The following is a 17,087-nucleotide window of genomic DNA, read 5'->3' as shown; positions in this document are numbered from 1 at the left end:
GGGGGGAGAGAATAATATAACACACGTGACAACATTTGGGGGTCTCCAGTATTATATCTTTCCAGATCCTGTAGCTGTTGACTCACTTTCATTATACAACATATTAACAGTGACAATGACAATGCACACGCGTTTAAGTAGGGTCAGACAAGTCCATACTTAGTTCATATCAATTTTCTGAAAAAAACAAGCATATTCTTGAGTTCGGATTCATGTTTACCAGAATGTCTAAAAGTATGGACCTACTACTTCAACTAGTAACTAAAAGGGAAGGTAAAAAACCAAATCGTGTTCGTTGAACTACAAAACTGAAAATTTCATTAGAAGCTTGTACCTTTTGGTTCAAGAGGAGGAGTCTGCTTAGTTTTCGAGATTCTACTGTTGAACGTTGAGGGATATCTAAGGTATGATGCAACTGGATTTTACTATCTCTGTCTGTTTGTCAATTGGCTTTTCCTCCTCGCGTTTATCTCGGCGGCCCAGCTTTTTCCAATTTCGGTTTGAAACTTGCCTGCATTTGAAATTGGAGTATATGATGCCTTTGATGAAACTCAATGATTTGACTTCACGTTTAAAATTGTAAAGCGAAAAGAGCGTAAAGAGATGGGTTCTTTACCTGCTGTCGATATGAAAAATTCGTCGAGCACTTTCCCATGTTCTGCCATGATGTTCAATAGTCAAGTAAGATTTCTTGGGATGGGAGAGGAACAACAAGCACAGGCGATTATAAAGATTAAGATTGAGACTTACCAGCTTCATATTCTAGCGCCTGGAGAATCATTTCAACCTACATCCGCAATAGAGACAAGAAGAGTCAGTGTAACCCAAGTGTCTACATGTGTTATGTAAGTTGTGACTATTAACAACTAACAGAAGTTAAAGGCATCGATGGTTGCAAACTCGAAGTCAAAACCCATAATTACCTTATCAAAGTCTTTTACAAGATTTGCTTCTAAAGAAGCATTGTTCTCATACTCCAGCCAAAGTTCTGTGATCTCCTCCGCTGCACATTGACATTAGACTTACAAAATTAGTGTTTCGGAAATCAAAACATTAGAAGATGACCGTAGCAGAGGCTTATATACCTCTGAGGCCTCCACCCAGAACCTCGCACATCTCTTTTAAAGCTGCTTTCTCCCTCCTACTCTTTTCTTCCTTAGGTACACCATCAGATGGTGTAATATCTCCAACAATAGCTGTTCAAAAGCTAAGTGGTGAGGCTTTGACATTTTGTAGGATTTTAGTTTCAGAAAAAGAGTATAAATCAATTGAGAGAAAGAAACCAAAGTAATCAGCTCTCAACACATGTTTAGTACCATAACGAATCTAACTGCATCTGTAACACATCTTACCCTATCAAGGATTTAAATCTACACAAGTTTGTATCCTTCAAACCATACAATATTTTTTACTAAACTAGGAGAAGCGATCAGGTTATACGTAATAAAGTGTATTTACCTTCAGCGATGTCATGCACTATTGCCATTTTTATACACCTGTTTAGATGCCAAGAAAAAGAAGGAAGACAGAGAAAGATCCAATAAGTTATAGCCAGAAAACAGAGGAACTTATTATTGGATAGTTTGACAACCAGTGCTAAATCAACACTTAAAAAATCAATTAATAACGCATGGTCTTCCTATCTTATCCTTCATTCAACTTTCTGAACGAGTCTAATACGAATGACATACACTTACAAGCATACCTAACTCTTGCCGCATGATTATCAAGTTAAGCTTTTGTAGTTCTGACTTCGATTATCTGACAATACTATCCTCTCATATAATTCATTTAAGTTCATTTTCACTACATTCTGAGTTCTACGAATATGCCATTTCTCTAGAAGACAAAGTCAACTTTACTAACTAACTAGTCTACCAAAAAAAAAAACTAACTAGTCTACCAAAATCTTTCTCGGTTTCTCCTTAGATACTTGCATTCCATAGAAAGAAACAATCACTTTTAGAAAAGAAACGTACATATATTTAGTTACAAATCGTAGGTATATTTCAACAGTGCATTGCACAATTTACAGTAGCCTTACTCTATCATCAAAAATAAACTCAAAACAGTTGGAGGCAAATACTAACCTTTCTCTGTTAACTCCAGTAAAATCACCAGCTATCAATGCCATTATAGCCATACGGTACATATGATCAGCAATTGATTCAGGTCCATTTATCCCCTGATTAATCCACCCTTTTCTCTTTGTTGTCTACACAAGATGACACCAATACAAAGTTCACTACGCAGAACTCACAATTTCAGAATTGAAAAGCCACTCTCAAAGTATTCTTTACTCAATCCATTGTTTTGATTTCGGAATCGATGATAATAATCAATATGGGTTCAAACACATACCTTGAGCCGATGACACAAGGTTAGGAAATCGATCGAAGACGAAACAGAAGATGAAGCGGAAGAGACATGATTCATGGACTCAATAGAGCTAATCCCGTCGGAAAGAGGTTTCTGGCACCTGACAGCGACGATCGTCGAGCTCGGAGTGGGATTTCGGAGGAAGAGGAAGTTCCTAGAGGCGCAATGAAGCGAGACGAGTGCCGATCTGTGGTGAAAAGGCCGGTTCAGCGGTGGTGAGAAGCGTGTAGCTGGACTAGTCACCGCCATTGATGGATCGATTCTATGAAATTTTAGAATTGGCTTTTTTTTCCGGTGTGTTTTTGAGTAAACGAGAGAGAGAGACGAGAGGAAGAGCTTGTTGTTCTGTGTCGGGTCGGGTTTGTCTTACCCGAGCCCAATTTTTAAAATTATGGACAATTCTCAGTTTAATTATTAGCCATTTAATGTCAGGGGTTAGGGTTAACGATTTGAATTTTACAGCTTATGATTTTATTTTTTTTATTGATATTTGTAAAAGATTATATAACTTGGAATTTAAGAATTTTAACAAAGATTATCTCATTATTTTTATAATAATAAGCCATTTTTTGATGTAACATAAAAAAAATCTTGTAAAAGACTTCTTGTTCATTGTAGTCATGTATACAACAAGAACCGGTTTTGCAATGTTTCTAACCCGAGCGCATAATGTTGCTCTTTCCATTTATTGATATGTGATTAAAAATTGAAGTGATTCCGGTCACTCGCCCATGATTTCACTAACGTGTTAGATGAAACATTGTCAATCACACTCTACGACTTTATACTGTATGACTCTATCTATTAGCACATCCTTAAGGAGTTTATCTACTCCAAGTTGTGGTTTATGCAGAGATTGCATATTTATAGTGAAACCAGGTCAAACGTATTTCTTAATGTAGAGATCAGAGTTTTTAGTATTTGTTTCATTAATGGATGTTTTGCGACTTGTGAGTGCCTGCGCAATTCTACGTTATTTCTGAGGGTTTACCGTGGAGTTGAACGTGAAAGTGGAGGATTTACTCTTTCTTTAAAATTCCGAAGATCTTTTTAATATTTTGTGTAAAACGACACTTTTACAAAGGGATGCTAACACTTCTTTACTCCCCAAGAATCAATCAACTGACAAAAAAAGTAACACGCAAGACATGAATTGTGAACTATGACGCCAAGCCTAGCGGTTCAGTGCCATATGGATCACGTTTCTTTGATCATTTGTTAAGCCCTACAGATATTTGAAAACAAGCCAAGTGGTTCATATTAAGTTTGAAGATATTGATAGGTTATATATAGAGGTGGTAACCAAACCTGGCAAAGGTTATCAAACAGAGTCCGGTCTTCACTCGAAAACTTCAGCAAAAAATCAGCCACGTAACTTGCCAGATTAATCTGTTTGTTGCAGAGATAAAGAGACTTGGTTAAACAGATCACGAGTTGGAGAATTAGGAGCAGTTAAACACATATGTAGAACACTAGGGGTCACCTCATTAAGGGGGTCGGTACCAAGTAGGTGGTCATCAACCTCGTCGTCTTGGTTCTGTCAAATCAATGATTAACACTGATGAGATAAGGATCAATAATATAGCCATGTAGGTACAAGAGAAAAAGAAAAAAAAGGACCTCGAAACGAGCCATTGCTTCGAGTTGGTCAAATGTGGGTTTGCTGAATTGGGAGGCACCAGCTGAACGTAGCAAGTCTTTCTCAGCTTTAGCGTCTCCTTCATGGACTTCTTCCCATTCGCTATCCTGATACTCCAAAGAACAGAATTAGCATCTCAAATTCTCAAGTTCCACACAAATTTGAAGAGAGGAAAGGAATTAAAGAAGGAAGCATATTCACCTCATCTTCACTATTCAAAACTTGCTCTTGAATTTCAATCAATGTATCAGCTAGTAAAGCCAGTATCTGCAGAGACAAAGAATGTAAAATTTCTGAAAGCATACACCAGAATGATGTAAAAAGAAAGGAGGATATGACCAATTCAAAATAGAACTGTATAAACCCAACGAATATGTATTCTGACTTGCAGCTTCTACATTGAGAACATTTAGACTAAGGAGTCAAACAAAAGCATACCTTCATGGGTAGAGGGATAATGGTCCACTGATCAGGAGCTGATCTAGATTTTGAGCGAGTGGTTATGCCACCATTGGACTATACGAGAAATTGACTCAAGTTTCTGTAAGGCTGAGGGTAAATTGAGTTTTAAGAAAAAAAAAACAGATAGGTACAGCATAAGACCTGAATCGGACTGCCTGGGACATTGACCTTTGCGAATTCAGAATGTCTAGTGGACAGTAGCAAGGCCAGAGCTGAAGTTGTGACTTTGATTTGATATGCGGATTGTATCTCCCCTGAAAAATAGATGCTTAACCAACAATAAGTTGAAATAGCCAGAAAACCCTTACGTGATGCATAAGGTAGACAATATAGAATCATACAACTAAACAATATGGATAGAGATGCTTGCCTTGTTGTTTAGTCCATTCTGTCATAACATAGGTAAATGAATTTTCATGGCCATCAGCGGGTATGCTAACAAGCAGATTGATAAATTGATCGACATTCGGAAAACTCATATGAACCTGCAGAAATCAATGGTTACGGCGCAGGACAGGTATAAATTTTCCATGAACTTTTGGAACCTTAGCAGCATCTTACAAAGAAGAGACGAGCCATTAATATGCTAAAACTATCAAACTTAAAGGTGAAGAATACCAATCTGGCAAAAATCAGTAGCAATGAGCCTTTTAAAGCGGACATTTCAGCAGACTGCAACCGTCTTACAAGAGCAGCAACCAGATCTTGGACATGGGGTGCCATCTCTGATGGAAGATGCAAGATAAGCTGCAAAATGTACTTCCCAGCAAAGAGAGATCCAGAACATTCCAGATCAGGGTTAAGAAGCCTGCACCAACATTAAGAAATCGATTTAGCAAGATGTAGACTTACAAAAATACCGAATTGAAAACATTGAGGAACAAACAAACCAAGGTTCTCAAGACACTTTATCAAATGACTCCAAAAAATGTAGATATACCACAATACTATTCAGAAGGCTACTCTAAAAAACAGATCCTTTTCAGGTGAACAGACTAGATTTTTCATGGTAAATAGATTTACCCATGCATACACAAAAATCAACTGATATTTTTCTCACATGCGCAAGTGTTGGCAATGCAAAAATAAAACACAAAATAGTAGGCCTTCAGCTTTTGGTGGACGTGAAATAAACCAAACAAAAAGCCAAGTGAAGAGCTGTACCTAGAAGTTGCATCAAGCAAACTTCTCATGGTAAAAGCGGGATCACCACTCCAAGTGAGCAACTCCTGTCTTCCACTAGATATAAAAGCTGCCAGACATTCTGTCGCGTTCTGACCAATTAAAGGCTAGTGATAAGTGACTCTTTGTCGATAGATAATGATGAAACAAATTAGTCACCGAGAATTTTAGCACCTGTAGTTCACTATGATCCTCACTGTGGAGTATGATACGAATGACAGCATCAAAGCAAAAGTCATACGCACTTTTCACTATATCACTTGGGGCACCCTATATATGACTAGAAAAATAGTCAGCAAAACACGAGAAATACTGTCTATTTAGCACAAAAAATTATCGTACTATGAAAATCCAGCTAGTATAACTTGCCTTGAGAAGCATAGTTAAAAGATCCAAAGATCCACTCGCTAGTCCTTCAGGCTGCTGATGTGGCTGATTATCACGATAGATATATCATTAAAAGAAACCCAGGGAAGAAGAGGAAAAAAAGGTCTGAATTCACGGTTCCGCACAGCACCTTATTTAAAATTGGTCCGATGAATGGTAAAATTCTTGATGTCAGTGGATGAAGGCAGCCAGGTGAATTCTTTATTGCCTGCGTGACAGCCATAGGAAAGACATTAGCCAGACACAATAATTTTCTTGTTCATTTTAGAATGATATAAGAAGGAGAGATTAGCATAAACAAACTACGCAAATTGCATTTCTAACAACAAAATGAACAATAACCGTAATCATTTTTATTTACCTCCAGGACGTCAATTACATCGATACTCATAAAGGGGTCTGAAACATGTGCCACCCACAAATTAAGAATCACTGGAGAGATAATAGACTCTATTGAACCTGATGCTTCATGGCCTAGCAAATGATAAAGAAAATAAGATATAGGTGGGAACTATTGCATAACTAGATTCCAAAAGTTTTCTGCAAGTAGTAAAAATATGTTTATTTACCAGCTTTAATTGCTTGTTGAAGAGTTTCAAGTACCAAAACCAAAGTTTCATCTGAAGCCTAAATGAAAGAAGAAAACATCTCTGGTGACAAAAAAGAGTATAGACACACGCACTATGCTGAAAGGTTATAGTAGAAAATTTACCTGATGGAGAAGATCAGTGAGAGATGAGAATAAATTCATGATCTGAGGCAGAATAACTGAACGGTTCATGTCGGGTAGGAGCTGCAAAAGTGCCCGACATGCGCCTACTTTTACAGGTGGTGGCCTGTTTGTAATAGTATCTAACTTTAATCTCTGACGATAAAGATACTAACAGCAGAAGGGTAGAAAACATACACGTCCATGTTTATTGCTCTAACAGAAGCATTGAGGAAGTGCTCAAGAATTCCAGGGTTGATCTGAATAACATGATAAAAATATTCAATTCATATCCTCCAGATTAAAGTTGTTTAGGGAGAAGAGAAAATCAAAAATTACCACAGAAGAGAACTTAGCAACAGCTGTAAATATGCGGGAATAAAGGAAGGGACATTCATGATACCCTGTCAAATAAAGGCTCCAGTTATGTACAACAATTTGAATACCAAATGAGAAGTAATGTTGGAGCAGTAGATCTTACGATACCTACCAGTTCCAGTATCTTCCATAATCATTTGCTCAACAAATTTAGCTAAATTGGCAGGGTCAGTTCTCAAGTCCTGACAAGATTATAATATTAAGGACAACATATTTTCAGCATAAGTAAATTTTTCGTTTTTAAATTACCATGGAAAACACAAACCTCAGCTTCAACAAGTTGATCAGCAAGAGAAGCCAAAGTAAAGAGAGCAGCTTCTTTTATCTAACAATGGAATATGAAAGTAAAGTTAAAATAGGATTTCACAGAACTGGCGACAATGTTAATACAATAACAAACAGAAATTAAGTGCACTTACTCTCCACCAGGCCAGAGAACCAGCTGCCTTTTCTCCTTGAGACTCTTGGAACCGTTTTCCGGTAGCATCTACAACAGCATTGATCCCTTCGCTACCAAACGTATTGATAACTTCCTCCAACAAAAGTATTCCTGTGGTGCAGCAGGTAGTTTTAGAGTTACACGTTCATATATTTTCGATATTGATATATGCACACGACCTCTGAATCTGTCTCAGACTAAGCATAAGAATATGAATTTGACTTAAGAAGAGTGAGAGACATCTTACCTGATATGCGACAACTGTAGCTACCCTCATCTTCATCGGCTACAAACTGATTTACATCCATGGACCACGTATGCACCTGGAGAGAAGCTACATATGAGATAAAGAATAAAAAGCATGTCTCATTTCCAATGTTGGCGTATAAACCATATAGTAATTAAACTTATGCTAGCAAATAAATAGGAAGCTAGCACAACTAACAACAAAAAATTCTGCGTGATTTTGTGAGACGTAATATAATGGAAAGGGGTGACACAGCTAGCTAAAGAACATCATATAATGTCTTGTATCAGAGCTAGCTAGGGAGTCTACAAATCTTGTTGTTGTAAGATTTTAGCAGCTAATTTGCGTACATAAACCATAACATGAAATTACCACATGGCAAACAATATATAGGCACAGCAAAAGTTCTATTGCTCTAACAGTCTGCAATGAAAAGGTTGCAACAGTTTGTGACTTAGTACAGTGAGATGCTGTCAAACTATAAAATAACCCATGCATAGGAAACATATATTACTTCTAAGGACATAAGCGATATACAAAGAGTAAAAAGTTACAGACCAATGGTAAAAAGGATAAGCCTTCTGGTCATCTTTTATTCGTTGAAATAACAAGAGATGAGTTTGCTAAACAAAGGAGAAAAGCCTATTGCACAACAAACCAACTACTCATTCAGATATATATGGACTATCTAGCTTCGTAAAGCTTCCCCAGATAGATTGGAGTTTTAAAGACCAAAATATAACCAATATATACTATCATGTCTAAGTAGGCAGAAGATGCATGATTCATCCCTACCTGTTGCTCTGTAATCTGCAGGAACCCGATGGTTTGATACACCAACTCTCTGACATTACCGGAAATGGTCTGAGATAAAGATATTTCCGTAAGAAACCAATTCCAAAGCAACATACGATCAAAATGAAGAGGGAAAAAATAGAAGGGTTTCAGCCAAACCTTTGCCAGTCTTCTACTGCTAACGATGGTTGACAGAAACTCAAATAGCTGCACAGAAACAAGTCTCGTTTGGCCTCAAACTCATCAAAATACCACAATCTATGAGCCAAATGCCCCAGCTCTAACCAAAATTTTAACTGCCAAATTGAGACCTTGAAGGAAAACAAACATTGATCACTGAAAATGGTAAGTTACCTGGATGACAAAAGTGTCAAGACTCTTCTCTTCACCATCTGAATCATATCTTCCATCATATGAATCTTCAGCACCTTCAATTGACGATCGAAGATAGACTTGTAGAGATGACTCAAATGTGTGCCACAATGGCCTCATAATAGCTGCACGAATAGTATGTTTCAATAACAATGCTTCAGATGCAGATGTATGAATAAACAAGATACATGGGACACACACGAGAACATACCCAGCAATTCACTTTCGATGAGAACTGGGAAATTCTGTACAAACTGATTCAAACACTTCAAGACCTATGAGAGGAGGCAAAATAAACGCAAAGACAGGGGCCTGTAAACAATTCCGGGAGTTTAATGAGAACAAAAGTAAGACAATTACAAGATGAGACGAACCTCCATTCTTAAAGTCCAATCATCAGGATTCTCACGTTGCACAGGATGTTCCAATATAAGTGAGAACTGATTCATCCAAACCTTAAGCACAGGCATCAACAAAGTAGTAGTTTCCGTCTGAATATAACCACAGATTATATATGTCAACTGGTAACGGAAGTACTTGAAGCAAATCACATTCAAGATTTTTGTATAGAAAGAATTATTAAGTAAAATGTACCTTGTACACACCACTCATTGCTCCAAGAACAGATATACATGAATAAACAATTGAGAGGGCTTTTCCTCGAATATACTTGTCATAGCTCTACATGTACAAACGTAAATAAATAATACAAAGGAGCGAGCTATATAAATGCCTCCGTCACTAATGTTTTCACTTAAAAAACTTGACATGCCAAAAACGTGATTCAACATGAGTCTGATCGTATTAATATAAGGATCCAAACCTGAGGAGAGGATACGACTGCATGCAAGCAAGGAAACAACACAGGTACCAGCGTAGGAACCTCTTTGTCATCCAATTCACTAGAGAGAAGAGCCAAACACCTCAAAGCTCCATGAACTGTTAGAAAATGAAAATAAACTCAGCCTCAGGAAACCTCGTAAGTATTCTCACGAAAGAGTAGAGAAATTGGGTGATAAAAAAAAAACAACTTTGTCTCTAGAACCAACAAAACTGAATGCATATATACCTCCATTAATGTTATTTGGATCGCTAATTAACCTCAGGAGAAAAGGCACTAGCTCAGGCCACTCTTCTGGCCAATCATATGTGGCAATTGAAGATATGTCCATACTAATAGCCGTACATATTTTCCGATGAGAGTCATCAAGTGAGCCCAACAGTTGTCCTCGAATAAGAGCCTAATAACATAAGCAAAAGAATCTCCTAAGTCCTAAACATATGCCAACTATGGCAGCAGTAAAAATCCAAACAAACAATGAAAAAAGAGGATAGTGAGAGTACCTTTTCCTCACTTGAGACAAGAGGATATTCAAAAGCCTCCTCATTCTCTCGCCAATGTTTTTTGATGAACTGCTTTAACAGGACAGCAGCTAGGTAACAACAGTAGGTTAAGCAAAAGAAAAGAGAAACCCTTCATTATATCAATCAACAAGCTTCCAGAGAGATAGTAAGGGATATACAAATCAAATCAATGCTAGGAAAAAGGATATTTGACGCAATCCCACAGAGAGGTCTTTGTTAGCAGCAACCCTGCACAATGCACTGCCAAACCCTACAAGAAATAAACATCTTATGGGTGAAGCTTCTTCTTTTAGTCATGGCACGAAGAACAAGACCGAGGAGGAGGTTATTATATGCTCACTTAAGAAAACCCAAACGTTTCAAATAGATGAGAATCTAGAAGAGAAGAAACGAGACTTAAGCAACGAACCTGGTTGAAGAGAAGCCTGATTGAGCGAGGTCTCAGCGAAAGAACGAACGTTTTGGTTAGGGTCAAGACTAGCTGATAAGCAACCCAGCAGCCATTGCTGATCTTGGTCGACCACCATTTTTTCCAATCGCAGATTGGGATTAAAAGTATAAAGTTAAAAAAATTGAGCTGTTTGAAAAATTAGAATTTGATTCTCCCAGTTTTCAAATTCCCGCTTGTCCCTTTGCTGTAGTAGGAGGATGTCGGAGAAACAGTAGAACTGGAGTTTGGTGTTCCCCTCTTCCTTAGATTTTGATGTCGAAACCTTTATAGAGGAGAAAGGGAGAGAGAGAGGTTGAAGAAGAAAGAAGCAACCAAAGGAGAAAAAAGAGAACCAAAGGAAACATTAACCAAACCGGGTCAATACCGTCGGTTTAAATTAGTATAATCCGGTTTGTGTAGTTTCAATCGAACAGTTATCTCAAGAGTTGAGAGATAGACGACGGAGAAGAGAAGAGAGCTTCTTCGTCTACGTCGTCGTGTTCTTCTTCTTCTTCGTCGACTCCATGAATCTCCTCAAAACGATTCAATACCAGTCCACCATTTCTCAATTTCACCGTTTTGCCCCTACGCACTCCTTTGCTTCTTCTTCTTCTTCGTTTTCTTCTCTGTCAATCTCTCAACAAAGACCCAGAATCTCTCTAGTTTCTATCTCTAACCGAAGCTGTTTCGCAATCTCGAGCGTCTCCGGTGCTTCGATTTCAGGTTTTCAAGAGGATGGGAAAAAAGAAGAAGCCGTGGAGGAGGGAGATGAAGTGGTTTACCAGAAAACGCTGAGATTAGTGGAGTGTGCCATGTTCGCTGCCGTCACAGGCCTCGTTTACTTTCTCAGCAATTCTCTCGCCATTGAGGTTTGTTCCTCATTCTCGAATTTGACGAATTTTACTAGAATCCATTAGGTGTTCTAGTTCACTATCTCCTTTTCCTATAAATTTTAGCTTAAAATCTCAGAGGTTTTAGTTCATATGTTCTCTAGACTCTGTAGTTCTCGTTAGGATGTAAAGTGTTGAGGTTCCGACTTGGATTCTATATGATAAAGGTAAGTTTTTTTGTTGCATGGTATCGCAAAAAATGTACACTTTGGAAACAAAGATGTGTAAGACTCATTAGTGTGATGAACATTAGATAGAAGTAACACTCTGAGTTACACTTTGAGCGCAGAACTACTTCGGGTGTTTCTTCTCGCTGCCAATTGTGATATCTTCGATAAGATGGAATATTGCAGGAGGCAGGAAGACAATGGTTTGTTTGTTAAGAACCCTTCTTCTTTCATATATTAATAAAGTCTTTGCGGATATGTGCTTCAAGTCTTTGTTTGTTTGTTTCTCAGGTTGCTACTGTAATGTTGTTGTTCATATTATCAGGTCCGGTCAAAGCATTAACTTACTTTGTAAGCCTCCGCTTTGCTAGTTTTATCAAGCAAAGTTTTATCTTCTTCTGATACTTCAACCTGCTCCTTAATCTTATATCTTTATTATTTCCTTTATTACTTAACCATTGCTTTAACTTGTGGAGGTTTATCTTGTAGCTTACTCATGGTCTTGTTGGGCTTGCACTAGGATCCTTGTGGAGGTATGTGAATTCATACACTCCTCTCTATCTTGCACAGCTTCTAGTTCTCCACCGCATCAAAAACATACATCTTACTATTTCCTGTCTTTACTCTTGAAGAAAATGACTGACGTTACTGAAATGGATTACTTCATTGTAACACTCTTCATTTGTTCTACTGTTCTCAGGATGGGGGCAAGCTGGCGTCTCTCGATCTTCTTGTGCACAATGGTGAAATGTCTGCTTCCTGTGATTACACAGTACAAACATTTCTTTATCTCTCCCTGTTTACTGTATTATCGTGTTTCCTCCCACGCAGGTTCGAGCATTTGGTCTCATAGGCTATGTTCTGACATCATCGTTTTTAATAAGAGAAAACATTCTCGCTGTGGTCAGCTACCTCTATCCCTCAATAAGCTATCTTTCTTTTTCACCCAAAGAAACTCTTGTATAAATAATACGACCACCGCATTGTTGTTGCAGATCACAATTAACATCCACGCCGCTCTCTCTTATGTTTTCACGGCCATGGGCCTGAACATAATGCCTTCAATGAGCTTCATTTATATGATATTTGGGACAGTGGTACACAATCTTTTTATCCCACTTGTCTCTGTTTATCTAGGGAAATTAATAAAATAAGCTGAGAACCCTTTTCTTTGATTCTCAACAGCTGTTGCTAAACAGTGGATTCTTTGTGCTGTTGCTGCATCTGCTATACTCCATCTTCCTCACAAGACTCGGAATGAAATCCTCGTTCAGATTACCAGCTTGGTTAGACAAAGCTATATGATCGGGATCAGATTCTCTGCTCAGCTCCTCCTATTTTTTCGCAGCTCCATTGGAGAAGCCAAACATGGTTAGAGCAATTCCGGTGGAACATATGCAATACTTACTTATAATGTTGGTGGTGGTGTCTATATGCATATACTGTAATATGGTTAAAAAGGGCATATGGACTCAGCTCATCAGTCATTAATTCTTCTATGATGAAACAAACAACATCCATGATTCAGCCCAATGTAAAATCAAGTAGTTGCATTGTATCATTCTCTTGGTACATCAATTTTCATGGGTCTTATATTCTTTTGTCATTGCAAATTTCACTTTGAAGACGGGATTTCTTTGGTGGTTAGCATATATAAACCGGTGTTGAACATATTATGCGGACAGGCCAAGGACACGTCTCATTTTAGCAACTCTTGCTTTTCCTTTGAACGAGTATAATAATAATACTGGATGCGTGACATGCGTCTACCAGTCTCTAAAGTTGCTTTTTAGTTGGTACTTATAACCTTCTCTGAGTAACACTGCATCCAGGTCTTTTGATGATACTTGAATGAGAATCCAAAGAAGTGACTGCTAAGCTAAAAACTAAACTTTATTGAATAAATTAAATTGAGAATGTCTTCCAAACGACTAGTTTAGCAGGAAGAGAACTGGTCTCAATGTCCACGTAGAGAAATCAGGGAAGCTCACAAAACGCCTCCAGTGAGAAAAATACCAAAAGAAAAGAACAAAAAAAAAAAAAAAAGATCCCATAGGGGCTATAGATGTTATTGCCGCTTGTTACTGTAGCTCTTGATCACTACAATGCCTATGTAGCAAAAAGCCAAGGTTAACGCGAGGGGGAGCCTCTTAGATTCGACATTGGACAAGAAAAAGCTTTTGCTTGATCTGCCTCTGCTATTGCTGCTCCCTGTTCTTGCTAGGCGTGACCTTTCTGCTGAGCCTTCTCTCATCAGACTGCACAAATTATCCAACTGATGCATCACTTGCCGCTGTCCACGTGATATGGTCGATATCTGGTTGCACCAGAAACAGAGCAGCTCAGCGTTACAAAGCAATGCAATCAAAATCCAAATTCATAAACGAGAGTTGCGTGAGGTTACTTACCTCTTCCATTAATGGTGAATCCTTGGCTAACTGAGAGGATGATGATGAATGGGGCATTATGGAATTTGTCAAGCAGCCATTGTCCAGACCAGAAATGAAATGCGAAGTAGGAGCTGAGCCATTGCAGACTTCAGTTTGGATTGACAAGCTCTGCTGAGTTGGAGAGTTTTTGTTGCAGCTCAACTTTGAATTTAGCTCTTCGATCCGACTTGTGAACTCATCCATTCTCTCGTTGAGAGATGATATTTGTTCTGAAAGCTGAGTCATAAACCCCTAGAAAAGTAGAAATAGTTGAAAACCAGAAGTGCACCTTTAGGTTAAAAGGGAGACTGTAAAGTCGCCAAGAGGGAATGAAAGAGAACAAATTTGAACCTCGTTCGCTGGTGAGTCGTGATTTCTCTCTTCGTACCTCCTATCGCTTGAAGAATAACCAGCCAGCCTGGACATATTCTTATCTCTTTGGGTTGAATATGAGTGTGACATGCCTCTGTGTATCATAAATGGCATAACTAAGGACACATGGGTTGGAAGTAACAAAGCTTTCTCATACACTCCTCAAAAGAAGTGTACCTTTTGAGGTTCTTATTTCTCATGGCTACTCTATCTGCAGACGCTCGTAAGAGTGCTTCCTTTGGGCTTGAACTAGACACCAAATCCTCATCTAAGCTAAGCTTGTTCTTCAAATCATCTGGTAGCGCCTATAATGGGAATTTAAATCAGGACCCCAAATAACATGTGATCAGAACAAGGTTCATAAACCCAAGCAGAAAATCATACCATTACTTCGTTTATTAGTTTTTCCAGTTGGATCTGTTCAATATAGGTGCGTGGAATGTACGATCCTTCCAATCCTAGCTGCTCTGCAGTACTCTGTACAAGTTGTCTATCTTTACCTTGCACCTGATTATTACAAATTTAGAATTACCTAGTCATATTGTTGGATAACGAAATTTCATAGTAACTGGAACACAAGAGTGTCATCATATGGCCAAATGATTGAACTATATACAATTCCTTTTACATATATTCAGTTTTCAAGTAAATGGTGGTTCATGAGTTCAGATAGACAGACCTGCATGTAGTGACGATTCAATTGCTCAAGCCAATCGATTTTCACAAACACCTTATCGGTAGCAAATACATGGCTGTTCCTTTTAAGTATAGTTGCTATTGTGTATCCCAATGCCATAAGCCCACCAAGTAGGCGAACACTGACTTCAAATGTGATCCTTGGTGATATGACAAAAGGAGTATCCGTAACCCATTCCTGGAGTTCAAAACCAGAGCACCACAGTTATGCACCAGATATTAAGCATCTTACCATTAACAGAATCACAGGATTGCCAGCTTTTGCAGATATTGAAAAGTCATATTGATGAGAACATAGAAAAAAAACTCTGAACAAACCTCAAACATAAGGCTGTACTTTCCATCTTTATTCCGCATCCTCAAATATGATTGGCACGTCTCTTGATCTTCACCCGGAGGAAGGAGATATATATCATAGGTCTCCTCCTTAGTCTCTGTATGTCCTTCAGAAAGTACTGCCTTGATCTGATCAACAGATACATCCTTTCTTGACTACAACAAGTAACAGTAAAAGAACTTCAGTTTACCAAACGCAGAAAATAGTTGAAGATTGCAAAGCATTGATTATAATTATAAAATAGATAGAGAGGTCATTCGTCAAACCTTCAAGATGTATGTCGGGCTCTGAAATCCAGTGAAGGGGTTGAACTTATTGATGATCTTAATTTGAGCAGTCTGGAGATCTGGCTCTATGAAAGCTTTGTACATTGGGTATACCTGCATAAACAGTGAAGTTGTTACTATAAACAATCAGCCGCCCACATACTAATAGCTACAGGAAAAAAAGAAGGACAAACCGTTTCAGATATCTGATGGATAATCTCCTCTGGCTGTTGGCCTGCACGTTGTATATCACGGAGAACCCGTTTAACAAGGTCAAAGTGAACTCCACCAGTCACAGACACACGAAGATCCAATAAAGGTCGCAGTTTTTCACTCAAGGCATAGATTCCTTCAATAATCACAATCCGAGAAGCTGGGACATCAAGGGTCCTAACAAAATCAAAGCATCGGATTAAAAAGAGTGTCTTCAGTGGAGTAACCGAAAACAAAATACAAAGGTTAACCTTGGTGATGTGAATGTAATATCAAACTTTTGTGACAACGGACACCAAGTGGTTGTCGATTTAGGTAAAAGTACAAAATGGTATCAAGAAATGGAAAGTGGTACAACCACCGCGTCATCCATTTACCTGTATCCAACACGAGAGCTGGACTTAAAATCATAAATGGGAACCTCAACCTGCTTTCCTTCCTTTAAATCTTCAAGATTCTTGAGCAATGTGTCATAGTCCGTCAACCGAGGATCTAAGTTTCAAAACAATTGCAATAGCTCAATAGATACACATACATAGGACTTCGTTCCTCCTGAAACAAAAATATCTAAGATGAAAATAAAAAAAAGGGTACCGTCAAAGTTCCCATCAACAATCCGACTGGCGTCATTATAGTTGTCCATTGATATAACAGCAACACTTGGGAGAAAATTGAGAATCTTCTCAGTAAAAACAGTCTTTCCAGCACCAGAAGGTCCAGCAACACCAACCAATATAATCCCATCATTCTTCTGAGAAAGCAATTGGCAAGCACGGATAACCGCAAAGAAGCCCTTCTCAAACGACAACCGATCTTGAATCGGAACTATCTCATACCGAACAGAGTCTCTTCTCTTAACCAACTGGACTTGATCTTTCAACAGACCATGTCTCTTCTGATGAATATCGATACCATTGCTATCTTGACCCATTT

At 38.3% G+C, this 17,087-nt stretch overlaps 4 protein-coding genes across 5 annotated transcripts; 1 reads left to right on the top strand and 3 right to left on the bottom strand.

Annotated features, from left to right (window-relative positions):
- On the bottom strand, positions 13-2,731 carry LOC104776673 (HD domain-containing protein 2 homolog). Of its 2 annotated transcripts, XR_766147.2 has the most exons (9): positions 2,362-2,731; positions 2,091-2,215; positions 1,459-1,496; positions 1,086-1,196; positions 924-1,003; positions 751-787; positions 617-658; positions 335-511; positions 13-74 (listed from the first exon to the last, which is right to left on the bottom strand). XR_766147.2 is itself a non-coding variant. In XM_010500774.2 (8 exons), exons 1-8 carry the CDS (start codon positions 2,626-2,628, stop codon positions 426-428), a joined length of 786 nt encoding a protein of 261 aa, XP_010499076.1. In that variant the 5' UTR covers positions 2,629-2,731; the 3' UTR covers positions 111-425. The 2 variants fall into 2 exon arrangements, 1 of the variants encoding a protein (XP_010499076.1); XM_010500774.2 differs by lacking the exon at positions 13-74 and having other exon boundaries at positions 111-511.
- Positions 3,378-11,090, bottom strand: LOC104776671 (importin-9). Its single transcript, XM_010500773.2, has 33 exons — positions 10,764-11,090; positions 10,543-10,604; positions 10,334-10,426; positions 10,059-10,230; positions 9,813-9,928; positions 9,584-9,670; positions 9,364-9,480; positions 9,201-9,264; positions 8,972-9,114; positions 8,777-8,824; positions 8,618-8,686; positions 7,823-7,898; positions 7,556-7,686; positions 7,402-7,461; positions 7,249-7,318; positions 7,098-7,162; positions 6,957-7,018; positions 6,762-6,885; positions 6,619-6,676; positions 6,411-6,523; positions 6,180-6,257; positions 6,032-6,094; positions 5,837-5,932; positions 5,645-5,754; positions 5,099-5,288; positions 4,851-4,965; positions 4,622-4,734; positions 4,457-4,534; positions 4,220-4,285; positions 4,000-4,125; positions 3,863-3,916; positions 3,688-3,768; positions 3,378-3,604 (listed from the first exon to the last, which is right to left on the bottom strand). The coding sequence occupies exons 1-33, from the start codon at positions 10,879-10,881 to the stop codon at positions 3,554-3,556; spliced, it is 3,069 nt and encodes a 1,022-aa protein (XP_010499075.1). The 5' UTR covers positions 10,882-11,090; the 3' UTR covers positions 3,378-3,553.
- On the top strand, positions 11,224-13,439 carry LOC104776670. The gene is made up of 8 exons (XM_010500772.1): positions 11,224-11,653; positions 11,964-12,044; positions 12,133-12,192; positions 12,331-12,374; positions 12,542-12,584; positions 12,673-12,744; positions 12,837-12,938; positions 13,027-13,439. Exons 1-8 carry the CDS (start codon positions 11,309-11,311, stop codon positions 13,144-13,146), a joined length of 867 nt encoding a protein of 288 aa, XP_010499074.1. The 5' UTR covers positions 11,224-11,308; the 3' UTR covers positions 13,147-13,439.
- Positions 13,759-17,085, bottom strand: LOC104776669 (uridine-cytidine kinase C). Its single transcript, XM_010500771.2, has 11 exons — positions 16,749-17,085; positions 16,532-16,646; positions 16,136-16,331; positions 15,942-16,055; positions 15,657-15,830; positions 15,322-15,516; positions 15,027-15,149; positions 14,820-14,947; positions 14,622-14,736; positions 14,250-14,522; positions 13,759-14,158 (listed from the first exon to the last, which is right to left on the bottom strand). The coding sequence occupies exons 1-11, from the start codon at positions 17,083-17,085 to the stop codon at positions 13,910-13,912; spliced, it is 2,019 nt and encodes a 672-aa protein (XP_010499073.1). The 3' UTR covers positions 13,759-13,909.

This window comes from Camelina sativa, chromosome 3, assembly GCF_000633955.1.
Source record: "Camelina sativa cultivar DH55 chromosome 3, Cs, whole genome shotgun sequence".
In the NCBI taxonomy this organism is placed as follows: domain Eukaryota; kingdom Viridiplantae; phylum Streptophyta; class Magnoliopsida; order Brassicales; family Brassicaceae; genus Camelina; species Camelina sativa.
The sequence above is the reverse complement of the archived record's forward strand: the minus strand, read 5'-3'. Positions and strand labels throughout refer to the sequence as shown.